Genomic DNA, 23,467 nt, shown 5'->3' on the forward strand with positions numbered 1-23,467 from the left:
ATTGATGGTAAATTCTCTTCTCCTTTTCTGAAACTTACAGCATGCAGTTGTTTGTCTATTTTGCTTGGCCAAATCAGTAATTCTCCAATTTTTCATTCCACAGTCTCCCTGAAAGTTCCCCTAACACTTCTGATTATAATTTCCCTGCCCACCGTATTTACTGTTAAGAAACAAAAAATGATCCTAGTTTCATTTTTGTCTGTCTGTCTCAGAAATAATCAGAGTTTCCAACTGAACTGTAGTTTGTCTAAGTATGGAACTGAGAAGACTGAAAGGAAACGGGGGGCAGAATGGGGAACTACTGCCGAAGAGAACCTAAGGGACACAGCGAGGAGACTTGCTGTGGTGACAGAGGCTGGTAGATCCTTTAACCAGATCTTTGCCAGATCTTACGTCAGGTTTAATTTGGAAAGGATTGACATTCCCTTCAAGTAACTCCTCTTCCTTCTGGGCAACAGGTCTCGCCAGCCCAACCCACTCCTAGCACTGGAGGCCGACGTCGGCGCACGGTTGATGAAGACCCAGATGAGCGGCGACAGCGCTTTCTGGAGCGCAACCGGGCTGCAGCCTCCCGCTGCCGTCAAAAGCGGAAGCTGTGGGTGTCCTCCCTAGAGAAGAAGGCTGAGGAACTCACTTCTCAGAACATTCAGCTGAGTGTGAGTGGGTCCTGGGTGCTTATTAGGATTGTTGAATCTGGAAAGTGATGTTGAATCATGAGAAAGTGGGACAATATAGTAGAAGATGATAATTCTTTAAATTAAGATGGATTCAGAACATATGCCAGGAAGAATACAGAAAGAGTGTCTTACCAGTCAGACTTGAAATCTCTTCCCTGGAAAGGACACTCACCATCTAATCCCAAGTCTGCTACAGAATGAGTCATCCATAGACCCTTTTGGATGAAGGAAAATAAATGAAGTGCCCCAGGGTGCTCTCTTAAATCATCAGTAAAATCTGACTGGTAGTGGAACACCTAGAGGGAAAGTATTTGTCCAGATAATGCAGCTTAATAAAAGAAAGAAAGAAAAAAGGCCTCTCTGACCTTCTGAGATGGCCTAACTCTGCCTATGAAGTGTGTTTCTTCCCCGAATGAGCTTTCTTTCACTTAAAAAAGAAGAGAAAAAACCACACAAGTACAAGTAGAACAGTTATAATCCAGATATTTTCTTGAATATTTTTCCCTTCTGATTTTTAAAAAATATTCAGTTCAAAGGTAATATATTTATATAACATATGTAGTGTACACATACATACACACACAGAAGTATAGATTAAAAATAAAGTCTCTCTACAGAATGTCTTTCCCAGTCTCATTCTGTTCCTTGTAGATAAGTTTGTACCTACCAGATCTATATATATTTCCAATATTTTTTTCATTTTTCAGCTTTTGTAGGGGAGCCATGGAGGGACTATATATCTGTTTTAACACAAAGCAGCTATCTTCTGGAGATCTAGTCATGTATACAGAGAGCCTACCTCATTTTTTTCAATAGCTGTACAGTGTAGCATTCCATAGTTTGGTTATAAGATCCAGATATTTATAATGTTTTTAATTTTTTGCCAGAACAGCAGTGCTACAGTGTACATTGTATGCACTTGAGTAAATAGCTCTGTTAAATAGATTCCTAGAAGTAGGCTTATGTATTATTAATTTTTGTGCGATCATATTTACCCTACAAAGGAGTAATTTTTCTGTGTAAAATTCCTACTATCATTGTAAGCAGCTTCTGTCAATGAATTTGTGGCCATATTGGCCCTGGGCTGTGTGAAGCCTTGCTGGATCTTTTCTAGATGTGAAGGAGAAAATCCAGGCAGCCTTCTGTCCTCACTCTGAGGATAGTCACTGGGGCTTCAAGAGTAGAGCGTGAATTTTCTTCATAGTCTTTTCTTACCTTCCTCCTCAGAATGAAGTCACATTACTACGCAATGAGGTGGCTCAGTTGAAACAGCTACTGTTAGCTCATAAAGACTGCCCAGTCACAGCACTACAGAAAAAGACTCAAGGCTATTTAGGTGAGTGGCTCACAACCTAAACAATGTCAGTCAGTCAGTAAACTGCATGTAATGAGTGTCTCAACTGTTTATAATTTTATAACCCCATTCTGGATGTTTGGGGGGGCCCAGACAAATGAGTGAGCAGCCTTTGTGGGACAACCAGTCTTGCCAAAAAAAATTTTTGAGAACAGTGTAGTTATCCTAATTATCTATCCTTTTGGAGATAAAGGGTAGCAATATATATTGGGTACCTGTTTTATATGAGGCACTGAACCATCTTCCCAGTTCTCTCATGAAATAGATATTACTTCCGTTTATACTCACTCATATTAGTCTCTTACCTGAAGTTACACCGCTGGTGCAGTGGCAGACCCAGGATTCACATCCAGCTCTTCCTTATTCCAAAGCTACCATCTTAGTCTAAAGAGGATATAACAGCAGATGATACCTTGGGGTTTGTCAAGCATTGAGATTTGGCGGTATGTTTTATCTTTCTAATGACAGGATAATGTTGGTTTCTTTTTGTAATCTGTGAACGCATAATAAAGGGCTAGGAAGAGCTGGTCACAGTCATGCTTGGGATAAGCACAATCCTGAAATTAAAATTACTGTGAATAATTTGCTTATGGACAGTAAAAACTAATCATTTCCCTTTACAAATTAAATTCATAGAAATGTTGGCTATCAAATTTTGATATATTGAATTATTTTTCCACTAACTCTCTTTATCATTTCAAAGATAAGTTCCCATAGAAAGAGCGTGACCACATCACCAATTTTAAACATCTCTATTTAAATTTAATTTAAATAAAAACTCATTGGAAAAGACCCTGATGCTGGAAAAGATTGAGGGTAAGAGGAGAAGGGAGCGACAGAGGATGAGGTGGTTGGGTGGCATCACCAACTCAATGGACACGAGTTTGAGCAAACTCTGGGAGATAGTGAAGGACAAGGGAAGCCTGGTGTGCTGCAGTTCATGGAGTCACAAAGTCAGACACGACTTAGTGAATGAACAACAATTTTAATTTTAATGTGTACCTCAGAGTACATTCATTCATCCAGCAGATATTGATTGAACCTGTTCTAGGTGCTGTTTTACATGCTGAGGGCGTAATGGAACCAAATAGATTAAAGTCCCCGCCTGTAAGGGGCTTATATTTTAGTGGGTGAGACAGACAATAAACGAGATAAATAGGTACAATATATTATGTCAGATAAGAGTAAGTGCTTAGAAGAAAAAAAATAAAACAGGGAAGATGAATATGATGCAGCAGGGTTGAAATTTTAGACGAGGTGTTTTTGACTTGGAATTGAGAGAGCTAGCCACACATTAATACAGGAGAAAAGTACTGCAAGCAAGGGCAGCAGCAAATGCAAAGACCCCAAGTGGGAGCATGATCCACACATTCTGGAATCATCAGGGAGGCCAGTGTGGCCGGATTGGAGAGAGGGGACTGGAGAGTATTTGGAGATAAGGCAGGAGGGGTCACGGGAGCCTTTTTCTGGAGGGCCTCATTGGTCATAGAGGGGACTTCAGGTTTCGCTCTACTTTGGGGACCCACTAGAAGGTTTTCAGCACAATAGCAATATGACTGGTCTGACTTAGTTTGAACAGGGTCACTCTGTTAGAGAATGAGGAATGAATGGGCAGAAGCAGGCAGTCTGCTTAAGAGGCTTATCACAGTCATGAGCAAAAGGATGGAGCCTTGTACCAGTTGGTGGTAGTGAAAGTGGTGAGAAGGGATTTAATTCAGGATATATTTTGAAGTTAGAGTAACAAGGTTTGATGGTGGCTAGATGGGACAGTATATGTGAGGAAAAAGAAGAATCAAAAATTGCATCCCAAAAAAAAAAAAATTGCACCAAATTGTTTGGCCTGAGCACCTACAGAAACAGAGTTGCATTGATTGAAATGGGGCAAGTGTAGGAACAAGTGCACTGGATGGTGTATTAGGAGCTCAGATTTGGAAGCCTCTTAGGCTTGCAGGTGGTGCTGTCAAGCAGGCATTTGCATGAGTCTGCAATTCCAAGGAAAAGCTGAAGGCAGTCAGCAGAAGATGGTTAGTTTTTAAAGCCGTGTAACTGGATGAGATGCTATTGTCAAGACAGAGTGCATAGGTAGAAAAGAGAAGTTCTGAGACTGAGCCCTGGGTACTCCAACATTTAGGGGTCAGGGAGATGAGAAGGGACCCATAAAAGACACTGAGAATGAGCAGCCAAACAGGTAGGAGGAAAACCAGCTGAGTTAGCTGGGTGTGGTGTTCTGTAAGCAGAGATAAGAAAGTATTTCAGGAAGTTTAGTGATTAGCTATTTCAAATCCTTTTGATGGGCTAAGGAAGACAGTTCAGTCGATCAGTCATGTCCGACTCTTTGTGACCCCATGAATCGCAGCACGCCAGGCCTCCCTGTTCATCACCATCTCCCGGAGTTCACTCAGACTCACGTCCATTGAGTCCGTGATGCCATCCAGCCATCTCATCCTCGGTCGTCCCCTGCTCCTCCTGTCCCCAGTCCCTCCCAGCATCAGTCTTTTCCAGTGAGTCAACTCTTCTCATGAGGTGGCCAAAGTACTGGAATTTCAGCTTTAGCATCATTCCTTCCGAAGAAATCCCAGGGTTGATCTCCTTCAGAATGGACTGGTTGGATCTCCTTGCAATCCAAGGGACTCTCAAGAATCTTCTCCAACACCACAGTTCAAAAGCATCAATTCTTCGGCGCTCAGCCTTCTTCACAGTCCAACTCTCACATCCATACATGACCGCTACCCCCACAGTTAATGGGCCCGGAGCGAGAAGAGGGATCCCTGCCAGGCGGGTTGCTGGTTTCACGCGGCATGGTTTTTCACAGGAAAAACCATAGCCTTGACTAGACGGATCTTTGTTGGCAAAGTAATGTCTGTGCTTTTGAATATACTATCTAGGTTGGTCATAACTTTTCTTCCAAGGAGTAAGCGTCTTTTAATTTCATGGCTGCAGTCACCATCTGCAGTGATTTTGGAGCCCAAAAAAATAAAGTCTGACACCGTTTCCACTGTTTCCCCGTCTATTTCCCATGAAGTGATGGGACCGGATGCCATGATCTTCGTTTTGTGAATGTTGAGGTTTAAGCCAACTTTTTCGCTCTCCTCTTTCACTTTCATCAAGAGGCTTTTGAGTTCCTCTTCACTTTCTGCCATAAGGGTGGTGTCATCTGCATATCTGAGGTTATTGATATTTCTCCCGGCAGTCTTGATTCCAGCTTGTGTTTCTTCCAATCCAGTGTTTCTCATAAGCAGGGTGACAATATACAGCCTCGATGTACTCCTTTTCCTATTTGAAACCAGTCTGTTGTTCCATGTCCAGTTCTAACTGTTGCTTCCTGACCTGCATACAGATTTCTCAGGAGGCAGGATAGGTGTTCTGGGATTCCCATCTCTTTCAAAGTTTTCCACAGTTTATTGTGATCCACACAGTCAAAGGCTTTGGCATAGTCAATAAAGCAGAAATAGATGTTTTTCTGGAACTCTCTTGCTTTTTCCATGATCCAGCGGATGTTGGCAATTTGATCTCTGGTTCCTCTGCCTTTTCTAAAACCAGCTTGAACATCAGGGAGTTCACGGTTCACATATTGCTGAAGCCTGGCTTGGAGAATTTTGAACATTACTTTACTAGTGTGTGAGATGAGTGCAATTGTGCGGTAGTTTGAGCATTCTTTTGCATTGCCTTTCTTTGGGATTGGAATGAAACCTGACCTTTTCCAGTCCTGTGGCCACTGCTGAGTTTTCCAAATTTGCTGGTATATTGAGTGCAGCACTTTCACAGCATCATCTTTCAGAATTTGAAATAGCTCAACTGGAATTCCGTCACCTCCACTAGCTTTGTTCGTAGTGATGCTTCCTAAGGCCCACTTGACTTCACTTTCCAAGATGTCGGCTCTAGATTAGTGATCACATCATCATGATTATCTGGGTCGTGAAGATCTTTTTTGTACAGTTCTTCCATGTATTCTTGCCACCTCTTCTTAATATCTTCTGCTTCTGTTAGGTCCATACCATTTCTGTCCTTTATCGAGCCCGTCTTTGCATGAAATGTTCCCTTGGTATCTCTAATTTTCTTGGAGAGATCTCTAGTCTTTCCCATTCTGTTGTTTTCCTCTATTTCTTTGCATTGATCGCTGAAGAAGGCTTTCTTATCCCTTCCTGCTATTCTTTGGAACTCTGCATTCAGATGCTTCTATCTTTCCTTTTCTCCTTTGCTTTTCGCTTCTCTTCTCTTCACAGCTATTTGTAAGGCCTCCCCAGACAGCCGTTTTGCTTTTTTGCATTTCTTTTCCATAGGGATGGTCTTGATCCCTGTCTCCTGTACAGTGTCATGAACCTCATTCCATAGTTCATCAGATCTAGGCCCTTAAATCTATTTCTTACTTCCACTGTATAATCATAAGGGATTTGATTTAGGTCATACCTGAATGGTCTAGCAGTTTTCCCTATTTTCTTCAATTTGAGTCTGAATTTGGCAATAAGGAGTTCATGATCTGAGCCACAGTCAGCTCCTGGTCTTGTTTTTGTTGACTGTATAGAGCTTCTCCATCTTTGGCTGCATAGAATATAATCAGTCTGATTTCGGTGTTGACCATCTGGTGATGTCCATGTGTAGAGTCTTCTCTTGTGTTGTTGGAAGAGGGTGTTTGCTATGACCAGTGCATTTTCTTGGCAAAACTCTTATTAGTCTTTGCCCTGCTTCATTCCGCATTCCAAGGCGAAATTTGCGTTACTCCAGGTGTTTCTTGACTTCCTACTTTTGCATTCCAGTCCCCTATAATGAAAAGGACATCTTTTTTGGGTGTTTTGGGTGTTAGTTCTAAAAGGTCTTGTAGGTCTTCATAAAACCGTTCAACTTCAGCTTCTTCAGCGTTACTGGTTAGGGGATAGGAAGACAAGGACTGAGTGTTTATCAGTATGAAGTCTGTATACAGTAGGGTTTCTATTCAATCCCTACAAGAACTCTGACAGGAAGTTAGTCTTTGAAATCACTTGTTACAGCAAAGATATATTTAGTTCCTACTGGGTGGTGTGGACATTGCAGTGAGTGCCTTACACAAGACCAGCGAGACACTGTCCTGTCTTTGAGAGACTCATAGGTCCCCTAGACTGGGAACTTCCTGAGGACAGGAAGCCTGTTTATTCTTTGTATACCCCAGTGCCTGGCACACAGCCAATACTTGGTAAATCTTTGCTGAATAAATGAAGTATGCTCTGAAAGCACAAATGATGAAATAGTTAAATTTCCTGAGCATAACAAAAAGAAGGCTTCACAGAGGAGGTAATATTTAATTTGTGAAAGAAGACCCAGGGATTTATCAGGAGATCAAAAATACAGCCAACTGTTGGAATTTGCCCTTACTCTACACATCTGTGTTTAAAGAGCCAGAGAGGCTATCCAGTGTTTAATGAAACTCCCTGACTGTTGAGCAGCATGTGGATACCTTTGTATGCACCTCAGACACTTGTGTTTAGTAGTAAAATGTTATTGTCACTTTACGTGGCGTGGTATAACTCAGAGTAAATGTGTTAAATCATTAATGCCTAGCTAGTTGACAGTCAGGAGGGTCTGACAGACCTCATGTACTTGGTTGTTAACAACCTTGGCCAAGGACTGGTCATTCATAACATGATTTGAGTGTAGCTTAGTATTTATTAGGTTTATCTGTAGTGCAACTTTATGCTAAAGGAATGAATATTAAAAATAATAGAATAATTGCAGTGTTGTGAGCATTAATGAGAGGATAGCTTAAAAAGAGAGATTTATTTCAAATCACCTTTAAAGACATGAATAAGAGGAAGAGTGTTCCAGCGGGTTAATGAACTATGCAGAGACCGAGAAGCCAGGTAGTGTAATTAACATGTTGGGGATTTGCTTTATTGGGATGATTAGGTTAATTTTGGCCTAGCTTACTTCCCTTCTCACAACTAGTGGTTTCTTAGCCCATTTGTGCCTTAGAAGCCAAGATTCTAGGAGGTTTCTTCCACTAAAAATAAGGGCTTCGTTTTCTTTGGGGTCTGTTAGAATTATGGGGAAAGGCAGTTCTGCCTACTTCCACATTCTGTTTCCTAACCACTTGCTCTGTTTTTGGCCCTGCTTCCTGACAGAAAGCCCCAAGGAAAGCTCAGAGCCAACGGGTTCACCAGCCCCTGTGATTCAACACAGCTCAGCAACAGCCCCGAGCAATGGCCTCAGCGTTCGCTCTGCAGCTGAAGCTGTGGCCACCTCAGTCCTCACTCAGATGGCCAGCCAAAGGACAGAACTGGGCATGCCCATACAGTCGCATGTGATCATGACCCCACAGTCTCAGTCTGCGGGCAGATGATGCCTCCCCTGGTGGAGGGGTCCCCAGCCAGAGCTCGCCCGCCCAAGAGCCAAGAGAGACGTCATCTTATCCTCTCCCATCTGCCTTGGACACGGTGATATGGGGGAGGGAACTGCGTGTTGTGAGTAATGGTCAGATGTGGGGCTTTTCTCACACAGTCATCTACGTTGACACCTGTACTAGGAGCCTCCCAGCCCCAGAGCCACATAGATCATTCCCCAAGAGGGAAGTTTCTGATGTACCCACAGCCAAAGGCCTTCATGGATGGTCTGAACAATCACCCTGCCCGTGCACGTGTACCTGTTTCTTAACACTAACGCTTGCACTTCTGGGATTCAGTTTCTCAGTTGCCTCTCTTCCCACCCAGCCGTGGATGATACCTACCTTCTTGATCCTTAGCAGCATGCCACTTCCTGCTCGGTAGAGGGAGGCTAGAGTTGACAGCATATCACTGCTGACCCGTCCCTAGCCACCCCGTGGACTCAGGACTTCGTCTCCCAGTAGCTGCTTATTGGTCCCATTTTCCCCTTCGTAAATTCTAGTTAAAACATTGACTTACGGAGAATGTAAGGTTACCTCTCATGTATGAAATAGCAGTATTTCCCAGCTCTTCCATAAACTTTAGCCTTTCTCCCTACCAGCCACCAAAAACAAAAAGAAATGAAATATTAAAAGTTCTAGTACTTTCTCATTTATTTCAGAGCTATTTGGGTACCTCATTTTCTCTCTTGAGTTTTCCCAGTCTAGTGGTGGGGTCTTTTCCACCTCCCACTAAGCCTTAGCAACTTCATCTTATGGCCTTATTAGATACGGCTCAGTAGTGAAAAGAGAAAACGCCCAGGATCTGACTGGCTGATTCCCTTCCCCTCCCTGCTCTATCCTCCAGGACAGGCAGGAACAATGTAGTTTTAAAGCTTGGTCCACCAGGTTACTGGATTGATTATGTTTTACAACAGTATATCAGCCAAAGCATACATACTCCTTTTGGTCATCTTTACACTCCTGTGTCTCTCTCTCTTCGTCCCCCTGCCTGCATCCCTGCCACTGTCTCTCTTCTGTAATTAGTTCTGATGCAGCCCTCTGGAGGCTGTCCTGTGGGAGACTTCTGTGCTCCCTCACTCCCCTCACCCCCATCTCTCAGCCTCACATGCCCGTCCTCTTTCATGAGCAAGGGTCTTATATGCACGAACAAGCCTCACTGATCTACCTTCTCTCTCTTTCGCGACGCCAAGCCTGGCCTCTAGGCCTCCTGGTTCTGTAGTGTTTCTTACGCTCTTTTCTGCTCTCTGCCCCCTGAATGTGATGCTTCTCTGTAGTCTAAGCCCCAGGACTCCGAGGCATCCTAGCCAAGGTCCGGAGTGGGTTTTCTCGAGTATGAGGTAGGTTGGAAGGAGGCGCAGGAAGGGGAGGTGGAATACTGATGTCCACCAAAGAGCCCTGTTTGTTGAAAGGTCCAACCTGCTGGGAAATTAGTGACTATTGCTCTCAGCCATTCTTACTTTGAAAAGTTGGGTTGCAGGGGGGACATTTTTATCCCTCTTGCCCCTCTTTCTTCCCCATTAAGACTTCTCGTCTTCCTTTGGCTCTGAACTATGCAATTTCTACCAAGGCCATAGGAAGCAGTCCAAAGCCAGAGGCCTGTGGATAGATAGGTCAGCTTTAATAGCCCTTCAGTATGAATCCCTTCCAGTTGTCCCAGAGCCACTTTCTGCCATCTGCCCATGCCAGTAATGTCCCTTTCTCTCTGTTTCTCTCTCTCTTTCCTACCTCCATCTTATACATGCATACAGAGTAACTGCCAGCTATCTTCCAAAACTGGCTGTCAGAGAGGAATGAGGAAATGGTCTAAACTACAAGATCCCTGTCTCCTCAGACTGATAAACTGGTGAGCCAGCCAGATGACATGTTTACTGCATTTGTTTTTATTTTCCCCTCCTGTGTTCAGAGCTGGTGCTGAAGAAGCCACACCTGGTGAAGAGAAAGGAGAGAAAAACATGGTTTTCTCATCCTCCCCCACCCAGGACCCAACAGGAACAGCCCCTGAGGTGACTCAGACTAGCAAACGGCACAACAGATGGTCAGGATGCAGGTTACCACCTCCAGGGACTCTGCTTGCCTTTAAAACTGCCCAGCCATACTTATGCTCAGGACATTTCCTGTAGATGCTTGCTCTCTGGGATTTTCTCCCGCCTTAGCTGTGTTTCATTTTTTGTTATCTTGATTTCCCGCTAGTAGCCTTGCCCTAAAGCTTGACTGCGTTTATGGCTCCTAAGGAGCCTTCATAAGACCCTTGGCTGTTCTTCTTCCCCCTTTAGTCAAGTGTTCTTCAAGTTAAGAATCAGGTTGGCACTGCACCTGTGTGCTGCCTCACCACTTGACCTTGAGGGAAGTTGGAGTCCCTGCTGGTCCTCCCTGGATAGGATGTCTAATTTACAGAGAGGGTCTTAATTTCTTAGTCCCCATGCCTAAGTAAGTCCTTATTTCATTTTCTTCAGTGGAAACTTAGTCCTGAGGACCTGAGAGGCATTGGCAGAACCTTAGCAGAGCAGCAGCGAGATGGGGAAGGGACACGACAAGACCTCCCCCACCCATACAGCTCTCTTGTTGGTCCTCGGTCTCACTGAGAAGGCAGAGCAATTGCTTGAGCTGAAGCCTCTCCTGTAGTCCGGGAGAATGACACTTACCTTGTTACTGCAGCCAGCTGTGTGGACACTCACCCCGCTCCTTGCCTTCCAGACCCATCTGAACCAGAACAAACATCATGAAGCGTGTCACTTATTCCTTCTTAAGGACCATGGCCTTTCTATGGGCCTAAGGGAGGACACATTCTGAAACGGGCTGGGAATGGGCTTCCCTGGTGGCTCAGATGGTAAAGACTCTGCCTGCAATGCAGGAGACCCAAGTTCCATCCCTGGGCCAAGAAGATCCCCTGGAGAAGGGAATGACCACCCATTCCAGTATTCTTGCCTGGAAACTTCCATGGACAGAGGAGCCTGGCAGGTTGCAGTCCGTGGGATTGTAAACGATTGGACACAACTGAGCGACTAACACTTTCTCTTTTAAGGGAAGACATTTTCTGAAAGGGGAATACTGATGCCTTGGGACTTTTCTAAGTGAACACAGGAGTCAGTCCTCCCACTCACTCCAAGGACACAGCTGCTAGAGATGCAAGGCCATAAAGGAAGGGGCCAGAACCAGGTCTTCTGGTTCACAGACTTTATGCCACGTTGTCTTAAAGCTTGTTTAGAGTTGAAAAGTCTGAGAAAGCCTCCCACTCTATTAGGAAGGACTAGAAGGAGGAGGAGCTCCTTTGCTTCATCTTTCCCTGTTGGTTGTACATCCCAAATCTGGCTTCCTTTGGCCTCTGGCCCTCTCCTTGGCCCTAAGCCCTAGACTCTACACTCTTGGTGGCAGTAAGGAGGAGATGGCCCAACTGAACCACATTTTGCTGCCTTCCCTGCGCCTGTTCTGTTGTTCCTATTCCTTTCCTGATTTACTGCCCTCCAGCACCACTCATCCCGGTAGACAGGGTGCTTAACCATAACAACGCCCCAACTACAGCCTGAACCACCAAGCAGACACCAAAGTGTTCCTCCCCTGTTTGCTCACACTGAGAGGCTCCTTGAAAGGTGCTAGCCCTGAGACAGCTCTTCCCCACAAAGATCCCATTTCTTTCCTAACTTCCTTCTCATCCCCACGTCATTATTTTTCAGTAATATTATACATTGTATACACAGGAAGGAAATGTACTCTTTTTTTTTGTTAATGTCATAACCAGTCTGTTTAGAATCCAGTCCTTCTAGCTGTATATCACATATGCCTTTGTTGATACGCTCTTTCTGCTTTCTTTAGACTTTTGTTTGACAGGGGTGGAGGAAAGAGCAGGACAGGTGAGGATCCTAAGGCAAATTAAAGGATCCTGCCCCGCAACCCTACTTAAGCCTCCCACAACCCTAATCATTCCCGTCATCATAGAGAACTGATTTCTCTGCTTCTGCATGCACACTTGCAGGCGCACACAGGCCTAAATGCCACACTCCAGGGTGGTGACCCGGCAGGAATGAGCAGCGATGGTTGCTGGCCAGCATTCCCTCCCTCCAGACCAGCTCATTTGTTTCTGTTTGGGGTAAAGTTCTTCCCCAGAATGAGAAGGGGCTGGAGAGTGTAGGGCAGCTTAAGGCAGCTTATGTCCTTGGCAGATGTAGGTTTGTATCACAGCTGCTAGAGTTTCTCTTTTTAATGGGGGCTGGTAGCCTAGAGCTGTCTCATCAGCATTAACTTCTGGTGAGTGACGTTTTAGCTGTAGGAAGTGGCTATGAGCACTAGTTTCACTGACTTTCCCTTAGGGCAGTGGTTCTCAGAATGTGGTCTGGGACCAGCAGGACCGTCATCTGAGAACTTGTTAGACATGCACGCTCGGGCCCCATTCCAGACATACTGAATCAGAAATTCTAGGGATGGGTTCTGACAAGCACTCAGAGCCATTCTCAGACACACTGAAGTTTGAGAACCATTGCCTTAGGGGCAAGCTGGGAAGTCCCTGTAGGGTGTCCCATCCTCTGCCTTAGCACTAACATTTTTCCATTTTGTCCAGTCCCTCCCTCCACTGCTATTAAAACAATAACAACATCACTCATCTCAAAATCTAGATTTGTCTTCCTCTACTTACCCCTAAAACCTGTCCTGCGTGGATCCGGACAGGAGTTGGCCCATACTCCCTTGCAGATGGATTACTTCATGTTCTTTGTTACAGGAAGGACCAGCTGTCCTGTTCTCCCACCCACCCCACCCCCAACACACCTTTCAGGCCGGGAGATGAGCCTCCAGCCCCAGCAGTGGAAGCTAGTCTCCTGACATAGTACCTGTTGAAAAGAAAGCGGTGTGTATCTGTGGTCCTGTCTCTGTTCATCTGTATATCTTTGACATGTAGCAGCACCTCTCCATGTCATTAAGGAACTTGACTCTGGGTCTGGGTTTCCCCGGGCCCCAGTGGTGGACTTTGACAGGCAGGAGGATGAAGTGCTACAGGCTGTTTTGTTACAAAACTGTCTTCCTTTCTCCCCCCACCCACTTCAGCATGATCCCTGTGAGCAGGTTCTCACAGTCTCTGGGACGGGGCTGAGGCAGAGGCTTCGCTCTATTCTCCCTTCCCGTCCCTCCTCCTCTCCCCTCGCCACATAGCAGTTACCCCAGCCATGCCTTCTCCCTCTCCCAACCTTGCCCTGACATATATTGTGCCTTATTTATGCTGCAAATATAACATTAAACTATGAAGAGAACCACTGTTCTGTCTGATGCTTCAATCTACAAGTCCCATTCTTTCTGGGAACTCACTGGGCTCTCATGCCTGTGATCTTCACTCTCCCAATTCTTAGGACAGAAAGAGCTGGCATTCTTATTCCTCCTTTTTATGCAGGGGAAGACACAGCCTAGAGGAGGTGGGTGGTTTGTAGGAATTACATAACACACCAGAAGGCTCAGCTCTGTGCACTGCCCTGGGGACAAGGGCCCTCGGCATCATGAGAGCCCACGTAGAAAGAACTCGGAGATCAGACGATGTTGGAAGGCAGGTGAAGTGAGAGCCCGCCTAGAAAGAACTCGGAGATCAGACGATGTTGGAAGGCAGGTGACGTGGCCTCTTAGCCTTTCAGCATTTTGTCCCCACTTCCCCACAATTAGAAAATAATAAGCCCTACCCTCAAGAAGCTAGGAGTGCACGGAGACTTAGAGAAGCATTCTGTGATTCTGTGAGTCTACGGGTGTGGGAAAAAGAGAACCTAGAAATGAGAGGTGGAGTTTCTTTAGAAGCAGATAAGATAGTTCACAAGAAAAACAGGTAGTGCTCAGGAACTGCGAGGAGGTGTGGGGCAGTCACTACCAATGTCTTGTATCTATGTAATCCTTGATACCACAAATGAGGAGGGTGAGCAGGCTGAAGAAGCTGACTGGGAGATAGCCAGCTGCCTCCAGGGGAGTTTCCAGGAGCAGAGGTGATTTACATGCCATTCGTGGCTGATGTTTGGTACAACTGACATAAACAGGGAGCTCCAGACTCTGGGAGACCAGGAAAGGCAGTGTGGTCTTCACTGTGGTCAAGAGCACAGGAGAATCCAGAGAATGGCAAAGGAAGTTGCTGGAGGTCAAATACCGATGCCACGATTGAGACGCTTTGGAGGCAGAGATGAAACAGCAGGACAGTTTCCCAAGTTAAAAGAATTAACCCATTCTAACTTCTCGCCAAAGGAGAGACCCATCACCTCCATCCTGGACACAGGAAGCCCCTAGAACTGCTTTCTGAATCAGCCTCAGTTCAGATCCATCTGTCAGTGGTGATCAGAGAAATAACAGGATAAAGGTGTTTGGTGAGCCCCTCTGCTTGGTGGGGTGCTAGGTGCTTTGCGTTCGTCACGTCACTTGCCGTTCACAAGCGCTCTGGATAACAGTTGCCTCCTGTTACAGATGACGAGGTGTAGGTTGAGACCCTTGGCCAAGGCACACGGTGAAGTGTTAAGAGCTGCATTAAAACCTTTCGACCTGGAGGCTGCTCTGCAGCGCCCCAACCGCCTCAGACCCTGTTCCTCTGAACTTTGTCGGACAAGGACCTCAATATGGTGCACAATCCCTTTCCCACGGAAAACCATCTACCCGTGGACCTGACGCTTCAAGTGGTGAAACTGTAGGATACGATGACGATGAATGTCAGGCTCTGTGCTTGGTACCATCCAGGAGACAGACTTCACAGAAAGGTGCACCCTAACAGTGCATGGATAGAAACGAGTGTTAGGCCATCCAGACCAAAACCTGCTCTCAACTACCATTCCAAAGTGTGAGTTGGTTCCTGGATGCCTCACTTTAAAGAACGTGAATGCTTCCCAACTGTACAGAGTAGAAGAATCCCAGTCTGTCTTCGAACATGGGAAAGGCTTGTAATGTGAGTGATGACAGGTCCACTCAGAGTGGGGCAAACCAGAACCCCTGGTGGAGGCCACAAGATGAAAGCTAACTCCTTGCAAGGATGATTCTGTCTGGACTTCTCAGGAGATGGTAAATTCCCCAGGACCCGGATGTGCAAAGACAATCACAGCTAGTGTTTTAAGGACCCCTCCTCTATGCCAGGGTTACCAAAAGCGTCTCAAATAATGTTCCCCTTTGAAAGTGCTTCTTTTTAACACTGCCATGTTTTAAGTGAAGAAACTTCACTTACAGAGAGCTAAGCATCTTGCCCAAAGCTGATTCATAGGCCATTTATGTCATGACACCTCTCTGGCATCAGCTAAAGAACCGCACTGGTGGGGGTACTGAGGAAGGACTAGGATCAGAAGGGTGACTTTGAAAAATCAGTGACTGATTTTTCCTAAGGGGGATTCTAGGTACCTGCCCCAATCGGCCAGAGGCAGAGCCAGGAAGAGGCTGGACTGCCTAGAGGGAGGTGGACAAAAACAACAATCTAAGCCCAGGATCCTGCCCCTGCCTTTCTGGGACTCTGATGTCAGGGCCTTAGGACCTCGCCTTCATTGAACTCTACTCCAGAGAGGAAATGGCCAGGCCGACCGTGCCCAGCCGTGGCCGCAGGGGGGCAGCAGTACCTCGGTGCTCTCGCAAAGTGGGGCTGGCCCAGAGAAGTGCTGGTGAAGACGGAGTCTGTCTCCACTTTCTGGGGGCTCTGAAACTTCTTTGTCTCCCGTACCTCACTTTTCTCTCCACAGGCACATCTCAGAGTAGTGATTCCATTTTTAACCCTCCAAGAGGCATGTCCACGTGGCTGTAAATGGGCCAGGAGGCCCTGCCTGCAGCCTCCCCAGTCCCCAGACGGGATCACCCTGGCTCTTTCCTCCTTCCTTTCCAGGACATGATGCCTAGCCTGACAGGGCTTTCTCTGTGCTTTATTTTACAAGCTAGCTAAGAGAGAAGGTGATCCATTGGCGCTCTCCAACCTGTAGAGGGATTGGGAGTTCTTGAAGGCCCCCCAGGGCTCTGACAAAGCATCTGCAATTAATGGTGCTTCTTGAGCTCTGGAGACAGGATTTATGCATCTAATAAAGTCTATAACTCCAAGCTTAGGGGCTGGGGCCGGAGGCTGAGAGCAGGAGTCCCACGGGCCGGGGAGGGGGGTCCCAGGCGGCTCTTAATGGAGCTGTGCATTTCCATTGCCTTCTCTAGATTCCCCCTCAGGCGGCTGTGGGAGGTGAGGAACAGGGGGACAGCAGGTATAAGAGGCGGGTGTGGCCACAGCAAGGCAGACGGCAGCATGGACGCCAGGCAGGCAGCAGCGCTGCTACTGGTGCTGCTGTTAGTAACAGACAGGAGCCACGCTGAAGGACCGGGGGGCCGGGATGGAGGAGACCAGATCTTCACGGTAAGTGAGCATGCCTGTCCCCGTCTCACCATTTTCCCGGACCTCGGTTTGAGACTTCTAGAGAAGGGAATGGCAACCCACTCTAGTATTCTTACCTGGAGAATCCCGTGGACAGAGGAGCCTGGCAGGCTACAGTCCACGGGGTGACAAAGAGTCGGACACGACTGAGTGACTGAAAACAGCTTGAGACTTACACTCCAGGTTCAAATACTCTGGCTGCCTGGGTCACTGGGTCCTCACATCTGAGGAAATGACTCCTTAGCCTCCTACAACTTGCCCTGGAGGTCACTCCCTTCCCCTTGTGATCTAAATCCCCAAGGCCCTCACCCATCTTCCTTCCCGGATGGCTCCATACCGCAGGAGGAAGACAGTGGTGCCCACCCACCACAGGATGCTCAGACCCCCAGGTCGCTCCTGCGCTCCCTGCTCCAGGCCATGCAGAGACCTGGCCGGAGTCCAGCCTTCCTGTTTCAGCCCCAGAGGTGAGTCTAGGAGGGACAGAGGCAAGGCCAGGGCTGAAGGGAGAGGAGTGGGAGGAGAGGAGGAAAGGGGGGATCTGGAAGGACCCATAGCTAAGGGTGGATCTCTCCTAAGGTTTGGCAGAAACACCCGGGGCTCCTGGAGCAACAAAAGACTGAGTCCCCGAGCTGGAGAGGGGCTGAGTTCCCCCTTTTGGAGCCTGGCTGCCCCTCAGCGTTTTGGGAAGAAGTGACATGTCATCTGAGGTTTGCATTCAAGGCCCACACCCCAAACTGCCATGTGTCCCCTTGCAAATAAAGCTGTCTGGCTTCTGAATCCGTGTGCACGTGTCTGCATCATGAGACATAGGAGGGAGTCCCAAGACAAGAACCACAGCCTCCCCCACCACCACTAAACCCAACTCTCCAGGAACACAGGCGATGGTGTACCCAGATGTCAGTGCACCCACCAGAAGGGCAAACATGGGGACGCGTGGGGAGCAGAGTGGGAGGCACACCGGGGACGTGACCTGGCGCTAACCCCCTCCACTGCTGACCACTCAGGGAAACAGACCAGGACTAAAGAATCCAAAAAGCAGCACATTTATTTGGGGCTCTTAATGGGAAAAGCCCCCAGTTTCATTCCTCTTAGTCATCACCAGTTACATGACGGCAGAACCTGAGCCAGCTGAGGCCCTGTGGTCCCTGGCTCCTGGCCCTGTGCCTTCTTCAGCCTGCAGTCTGTGTCAGAGGTAGAGGTGGCACCTCCAGGGGGTACCAGAGCTGGGCAGGCGCACAGGCCGGGCACAGGAAGAGCAGGGAGCAGAGGATGTGTTTCATGAGTCCTGCCGTGGCTTCACTTGCTGCCCGCCATGATCTTGAGGTACTGCAGGGCACGGCGCGCAGCCTCGCCACGGGCTGCCTCCCTGGTGGCTGCAGAGCCATGGCACACGGTGGCTGGCTGTGTGGACAGCTCCACCAGGCACTGGCAGAGCCCACTCAGGCTCAACTCCTCTGGAGACCGAGAGAGAAGAGGGAGGCAGTGTTGGGCAGGAAGGCGGCACTGGGGCGGGTCCATGTCACTGTCACGCCCTCCCAAGCCCTCATTCCCATCCATACTTGCTCTGGTCTAGTCCCCACCGTCCCCCGGCCCCCCGACTAGCCATACCAATATCCAGGTAGCTGACATGGAAGGCCTGCTCCTCAGAGAGCTCACTGAGGACACTGCAGCAGGCAGGGCCCAGAGCGCCCAAGGAGCCCAAGGAGCAGCTGCGGAGGGACAGGATCCTCTCTCCCACCGAATTCCGCAGAGAATCCCAGGTGCAGCCTGGGCCCCGGTTCCGAAGTCCATCTAGGCGGGAGCCCACACCCTGACAAGACAGGGACGGGGGAAGGGTGTAGCCAGGGGCTCTGAAACAGGCCCTGAAGAGACATTCCATGCCCAAGGAGAAAAGCCCAAAGAATGCTTCCTCCTGTTTGCCTCCCACCTGCCAGTCAATCCCTGGATTGTTTGGTCTCTAAGTCGTGTCTGACTCTTCTGCAACCCCACAGACTGTAGCCCACTAGGCTCCTCTGTCCATGGAATTTTTCAGGCAAAACTACTGGAGTGGGTTGCCATTTCCTCCTCCAGGGGATCTTCCTGATCCAGGGATTGAACCTGTGTCTCCTGCTTGGCAGGCAGATTCTTTACCACTGAGCCACCCGGGAAGCCCAATCCCTGTGTGGCCCCTTCTAACTGCTAGACTGTGGACCAGATGGTCAGGCAGCCTTTCTATTCCAATAACAGAAGCCTCAGGTCCCTTGCCCTGGGCCAGCTCCCTTCCCCAAAGCACTCACCACACAGGCCTACAGCTGAGGCTGAAAGGGGGCCCACGGATCCCTGGGTCCAGAAGGAAAATGGGCAGAAGGAGGTCTGGGGCCCAGGAAGCTCACTTCCAAGTCACAGACCTGAGTCCTCCGTGCCCTGCCCTGGCATGGAGGATGGAGCACGGGGCATGGCCCAAAAGCCACTCACAATGGAAAAGTGATCATCTTCGGGCTCTGCCTCGTTCCCGTCCCGGGCATCCAGAGGCACTGTGTGCACTCGAAGAAGCATTTTGGCCGCTGCGTTACGCTTTGCCAGCTTTTTGGACGTGCCACTGCCTGCACAGGGGAGAGGGCTGCTGAATTATGGTTCCCAGTAGACCCATTGCTTCCACCCAGCTTAAACTTGGGCTGAGGGTCCCCTCAGTGGCTGTCAATTGAAAAGGGGAACTCAGGATCTGCCAGGCACCCAAGAACCCGGCTGGCCAGAAGAGGAGGGCAAGAAAGGGTGCAAGGAAGCAGCAGCCAAGCCAGGGTCTCAGCCAGGAGCGTAAAGAGAAGCTGGGAGCTGCCCCTGGCCAGGGCTGGAGTGCTGCGGGGTAGTCACTACAAGCACTCCCCTCCGCCCAGTTACCAATCTCAATGAAACGCTCCACTCGGCAGGTCATAGTAAACTCTTTGCGGTGGGCTGGCCCAGACTCCTGGGTCACCGTGTACTCAGGCAACCGCCAGCCTTTCTGCACCACCAGCTCCTTGGAAGGGAGAAACAAGGGTGTGCAAGAGTGTGTGAGCGAGGAGTCCTCACATCCCCCCCACTCCCGTCCTGGAGTCTCAGGTTCCAGGTTAGAGGAGGAGTGAAGGGAGGTGGGTGGGGAAAGCCCTCAGAACAGGGTACCCGGCCCCCATCAGCTTCCCCCACAGCCCCAGGTACAAGCGAAGGCAGGCAGGCATGGGGAATGAGGATGCAGCCCACCTGCAGGGCGCCGACCGGGTTGCACTCAGACTGCTGAGGAGAGACTGGGGGCTGCGCCTCCATGGGGGAGCTCCTGAAGGAAAAAGGGCCCAGGGCCAAAGCTGAGGGGGCTGGCTCCTTCTGCAGCTGCCCAGGAGTCCTCCGCCCTGCTCTTGTTTTCCCCACTGCCAGCTCCCTGCTCCCCACCAGGCAGACAGCTGTCTCTCCAAACATCAGGCCCACCTCCTGCCCCCTCCCCCCGCAATGAGGTCTCCTCCAGGTCCCAGGCTCATTTCGATTTTCTGGAACACTTGATCATCACCTAGATAGGACAGTAGAGAGGAGGGTATATCCAGTCCCCAGAAGCACCTGATGGGACTCAAACACAGGACCATCATGCGGCCAATTCAAAAGAAAATGGGACCAGCCAGACCTTTAACGTCGTCAAATACCATCGACATGGTACTGCCAAATTACAAATTACCTCCTGTCTCAAAAGCTTACCACCTGGTGCAAATTCTTCAAACTCTGGTCCCCAACTATTCCATTCTCTGTTCACTCTCAGACTTCCTCATGCCTTACCAGCCTGGGTCTAAGGGCTGGGAGGTCAGGAGCCAGGACCCCTTTCCACCCTCCTCAGGCAGTCAGGAGAGACAAGATACCTGGTTGGGACAGCAGATGGAACGGGAGTAGCAGCCGCTGCAGCTGTAAAAACCGGCACGTCCTCAGGCAGTGAAGAGTCTAGGGGAGAAAAAGAACTTCCCGAGGGGAAGGGGGCCTTTGATTCACACCCACATGGGGTGGTGGTGGGGGACCCAGGTCCTCCTGACCTGCCCTCCCCTAAGAAAATCTCTTCCCACCGAAGCCAAAAACTTTGGGAAGCTCAACCACCAGTTCCACCTGAGATCTTCTGGTGTCAAACACTTGATCAAAAATACTAAGAAAAGTGGGAGGGGTGTTTCTTCCTACCCAAGAACCGTGAGAGCAACCAACGCCAACCTGAGTGCAGAAGAGGGAACAACATCTTGCTGTAGAGGAGAAGTATATTGGGGAGCAACCCCCTCCAGCCTCAGCCTCCACCCTCTCCCTCCCCAGGCCCAACCTGGGACTCAAACCATAGCCACAATCCCACACTGCGGCTGGCCACTGCCTCCCAGCATCCCTCACAGCAGCAGGAGCCCTGGAAACATTCTGCTCAGGTTTCAGGGGAAGCTCTCAGGAAGCAGCCACGTCAAGGCAGCTCAGTGTCACCAAGCGAAGCCTATGGGGCCGAGGGGCTGACGCAGGGGCCTGGGTTCCTGACAGAGCCTCTAGGATCCTTGGCCGTTCCTCCCTCACCTGCTGTCCTCCAGGGCTGGCTCCAGCATGCTCCCCCCTTTGAGGTGTTTGAGGGCCACCTCAGCTGCCTTGTGCTTGGCTGCTTTCTTGCTGGGCCCCTGACCTGAGAGAGGGGATGTGGGCAATACTGGAGGTCACTAGAAGGATGGAAGAGAAACCAGCATCCCACAGCCTCTCTCCTCACAGCCAGAGGGAGTCAACCAAGCCCCATCTCACCAACCTCCCCTTGCCCAACGCTGGAAGTGTTACTCTAAGTGCTGGAAGGAAGGGCCCTTATCTTTCCACAAGTTCCCCAAATCAAGTCATGCCAGGTAGAATTGTCCTTGAGGTTAGCCACCTGGAAGTTTTTTCTCTGCCCTACTTTCCTCTGGGGAGCACTTTCTTTCAATAGAGATTGCTGGAAAAATAGAAAGAGTGTAGGCTCCAGACTCAAAACCTGGTTCTGCCATCTACTAGGCATGTGATCTCGCCCCAGCCATTGAATCTCTCTCTTGATTTCCTCACATTCAACATGAAAATACTACCACCTACATCACTGGATTCGGCCAAGGTTTAAGATTAAGTGGAACTTGATTAAGCACCTGGAACAGAGTCCAGCACAGCAGGCACTCACTCCCCTAAATGCTACACTGAGATTTCGATTTATCTCCTTTTTCCTCTAGGATGACAACGATCCACCCGATCACTGTGCCAGTCCTGCTTGCTCCCCTAACTCTCCTAAGTCCTAGGGACCTCCTCACAGACCTGTTCTCCCAATCCAGTCAGTGATTTTTCCCCTAAAATTTCTCCTTCTCTCACTGGTCTTGAGGAAGAGGACCGTGAAGAGACTCCAAGCAAAAAAGCCAATGGGGCCCTGTGAATGCACACCCCAGCCAGGCTGCCCAAGCCTTCCTCACCAGTGCAGCTGGTGTCGCCAACGGTGACCCGGAAGGTGAAATTAGGCTGGTGGGCTTGGCCCTCGGCTTTGAGAAGGTCGTACACGGGCGTCTTCCCTATTCTGGTCCCATACTCCTGCAGAAGGCTGATCGGGGTCTTGCCCGGGTTGGCTGCCAGCATTTGCTCTATACTGGGGGGAGGGGCACAGACCCTTCATCACATTTCCCCTCTCTGCACCCACCTGGCCAAGCACTACCATTATCAGACCCATGCACACTATGGGGGACACTGGGTCCAGGAAACCTCAGGCAGCCACTGGCTGGGATCAAAGTGGAGGAGAGGTGCAGGCTGGGAAAGCAGGGTCCACTGCCCCAGGGCAAGCGGGGAAAGCACTGTTCCTGTAATCAATTAGGGCGGGGAATCCTGTACCCCAGTGCAGGTTGGAAGTGCATGTCCCCTGACACAGTGCAGGCCGGGAACCCAGTACCCACCAAATGCACTGAATGTCGGGGGCATAAAGCCCAGTGCCCCAGTGCAGTCTGGGAACCGGGCCAACCCCAACTAGCTAAAGCTGGAGGCAGTGGCCACTGCCGGGGTGCATGCCGGGAACCACGGCCCACTACCCCAGTGCTTGCCGGGAACAACCCTCAGGCCAGGTGCATGCTGGGGCCGCGCCGCTACTCTCTCCGCACCGCGCCAAGCTCTGCGCCCTGCAGGGATCGGTACCAGGCGGCTCACCTGGGCAGCCCGCAGCCCGTGGTAGTGCCGGAGCCTCGCTCCTCTTCACTCATTCCCTCCTCCGTCCCCGCAGGCGCCACCGTGACTGCAGCCTCCACGCGCCCCAATACACCGCCGACGAGCTAGGGCCGGGGCCAAGCCCCAAGTCGCGGCCGGTCGGGCCCGCCGCGGGGCATGCTGGGATATGGAGTCCCCCGCCCACCGGACTCTATGAGTCTCCATCAGGAGGGGAGCTATCCGCCCCACAACCCTCCGCGTGGTTCGTTCAGGCAGGCAGCACCGCCTTCTGGGAGGAGTGGACTCTTCCACTGTCGCTTCCCGAGTTGAGGGTGGTTTTTTGTTTTTTTTTTTTTATTTTTAACGACGACCCGCCTCCTTCCTTCCGCGTCTCCTCGCCCCGGGCTGGGACTCGGGGCATGCGTACCAGCAGAGTGGAAGTGGCTGGGGGCGGGGCAATAAGGGCGAACTCGAGCCTAGGAAGGTGGGGAAGGATGCTTCGGGTACCGAGAAAACTACAGAACCCAGGAGCTCGCGCGCCATCTTTGTCGCAGCTGGGAGGCAGCATGCGCGAAAAGTTTCGCGGCATAATTGGCTAGTCCCGATTT

The 23,467-nt window shown here is 49.6% G+C and overlaps 3 protein-coding genes across 6 annotated transcripts in view; 2 read left to right on the forward strand and 1 right to left on the reverse strand.

Annotated features, from left to right (window-relative positions):
- The window catches only part of LOC138077597 (cyclic AMP-dependent transcription factor ATF-7), a 76,405-nt gene extending 67,326 nt beyond the window's left edge, over nucleotides 1-9,079 (forward strand). For both annotated transcript variants that reach the window (XM_068969681.1, XM_068969682.1), the window contains 3 exons: nucleotides 459-656; nucleotides 1,905-2,013; nucleotides 8,124-9,079. In XM_068969681.1, the coding sequence (XP_068825782.1) occupies nucleotides 459-656; nucleotides 1,905-2,013; nucleotides 8,124-8,341 (525 nt within the window). In that variant the 3' untranslated portion in view covers nucleotides 8,342-9,079. The remainder of the gene's footprint in view (nucleotides 1-458; nucleotides 657-1,904; nucleotides 2,014-8,123) is intronic.
- Nucleotides 9,080-16,501: 7,422 nt separating this feature from the next.
- NPFF (neuropeptide FF-amide peptide precursor) lies at nucleotides 16,502-17,409 on the forward strand. The gene is made up of 3 exons (XM_068969684.1): nucleotides 16,502-16,697; nucleotides 17,058-17,179; nucleotides 17,292-17,409. The coding sequence occupies exons 1-3, from the start codon at nucleotides 16,590-16,592 to the stop codon at nucleotides 17,407-17,409; spliced, it is 348 nt and encodes a 115-aa protein (XP_068825785.1). The 5' UTR covers nucleotides 16,502-16,589.
- A 397-nt stretch (nucleotides 17,410-17,806) lies between these two features.
- On the reverse strand, nucleotides 17,807-22,997 carry TARBP2 (TARBP2 subunit of RISC loading complex). 3 transcript variants are annotated; one of them, XM_068970903.1, is made up of 10 exons: nucleotides 22,863-22,997; nucleotides 22,145-22,314; nucleotides 21,249-21,351; nucleotides 20,880-20,909; nucleotides 20,573-20,668; nucleotides 19,932-20,004; nucleotides 19,593-19,710; nucleotides 19,170-19,297; nucleotides 18,324-18,525; nucleotides 17,807-18,169 (listed from the first exon to the last, which is right to left on the reverse strand). In XM_068970903.1, the coding sequence occupies exons 1-10, from the start codon at nucleotides 22,913-22,915 to the stop codon at nucleotides 18,012-18,014; spliced, it is 1,131 nt and encodes a 376-aa protein (XP_068827004.1). In that variant the 5' UTR covers nucleotides 22,916-22,997; the 3' UTR covers nucleotides 17,807-18,011. The 3 variants fall into 3 exon arrangements, with proteins under 3 accessions (XP_068827004.1, XP_068827006.1, XP_068827005.1); XM_068970905.1 differs by lacking the exon at nucleotides 22,863-22,997 and adding an exon at nucleotides 22,616-22,731; XM_068970904.1 differs by lacking the exon at nucleotides 20,880-20,909.
- Nucleotides 22,998-23,467: the final 470 nt, after the last annotated feature.

This window comes from Capricornis sumatraensis, chromosome 4, assembly GCF_032405125.1.
Source record: "Capricornis sumatraensis isolate serow.1 chromosome 4, serow.2, whole genome shotgun sequence".
NCBI lineage: Eukaryota > Metazoa > Chordata > Mammalia > Artiodactyla > Bovidae > Capricornis > Capricornis sumatraensis.

What these genes read in the sequence shown, in the direction of transcription:
- NPFF (XM_068969684.1), top strand. Translation starts at nt 16,590, where the DNA reads ATGGACGCCAGGCAGGCAGCAGCGCTGCTACTGGTGCTGCTGTTAGTA. An exon ending in GAGGAGACCAGATCTTCACG is followed by an intron (nt 16,698 to 17,057) that starts GTAAGTGAGCAT and finishes TCCATACCGCAG; the next exon opens with GAGGAAGACAGTGGTGCCCA. An exon ending in TTCCTGTTTCAGCCCCAGAG is followed by an intron (nt 17,180 to 17,291) that starts GTGAGTCTAGGA and finishes ATCTCTCCTAAG; the next exon opens with GTTTGGCAGAAACACCCGGG.
- TARBP2 (XM_068970903.1), bottom strand. Translation starts at nt 22,915, where the DNA reads ATGAGTGAAGAGGAGCGAGGCTCCGGCACTACCACGGGCTGCGGGCTG. An exon ending in ACGGGCTGCGGGCTGCCCAG is followed by an intron (nt 22,315 to 22,862) that starts GTGAGCCGCCTG and finishes CCCTCCCCCCAG; the next exon opens with TATAGAGCAAATGCTGGCAG. An exon ending in GTTGCTCTCACGGTTCTTGG is followed by an intron (nt 20,669 to 20,879) that starts GTAGGAAGAAAC and finishes CCCCTCGGGAAG; the next exon opens with TTCTTTTTCTCCCCTAGACT.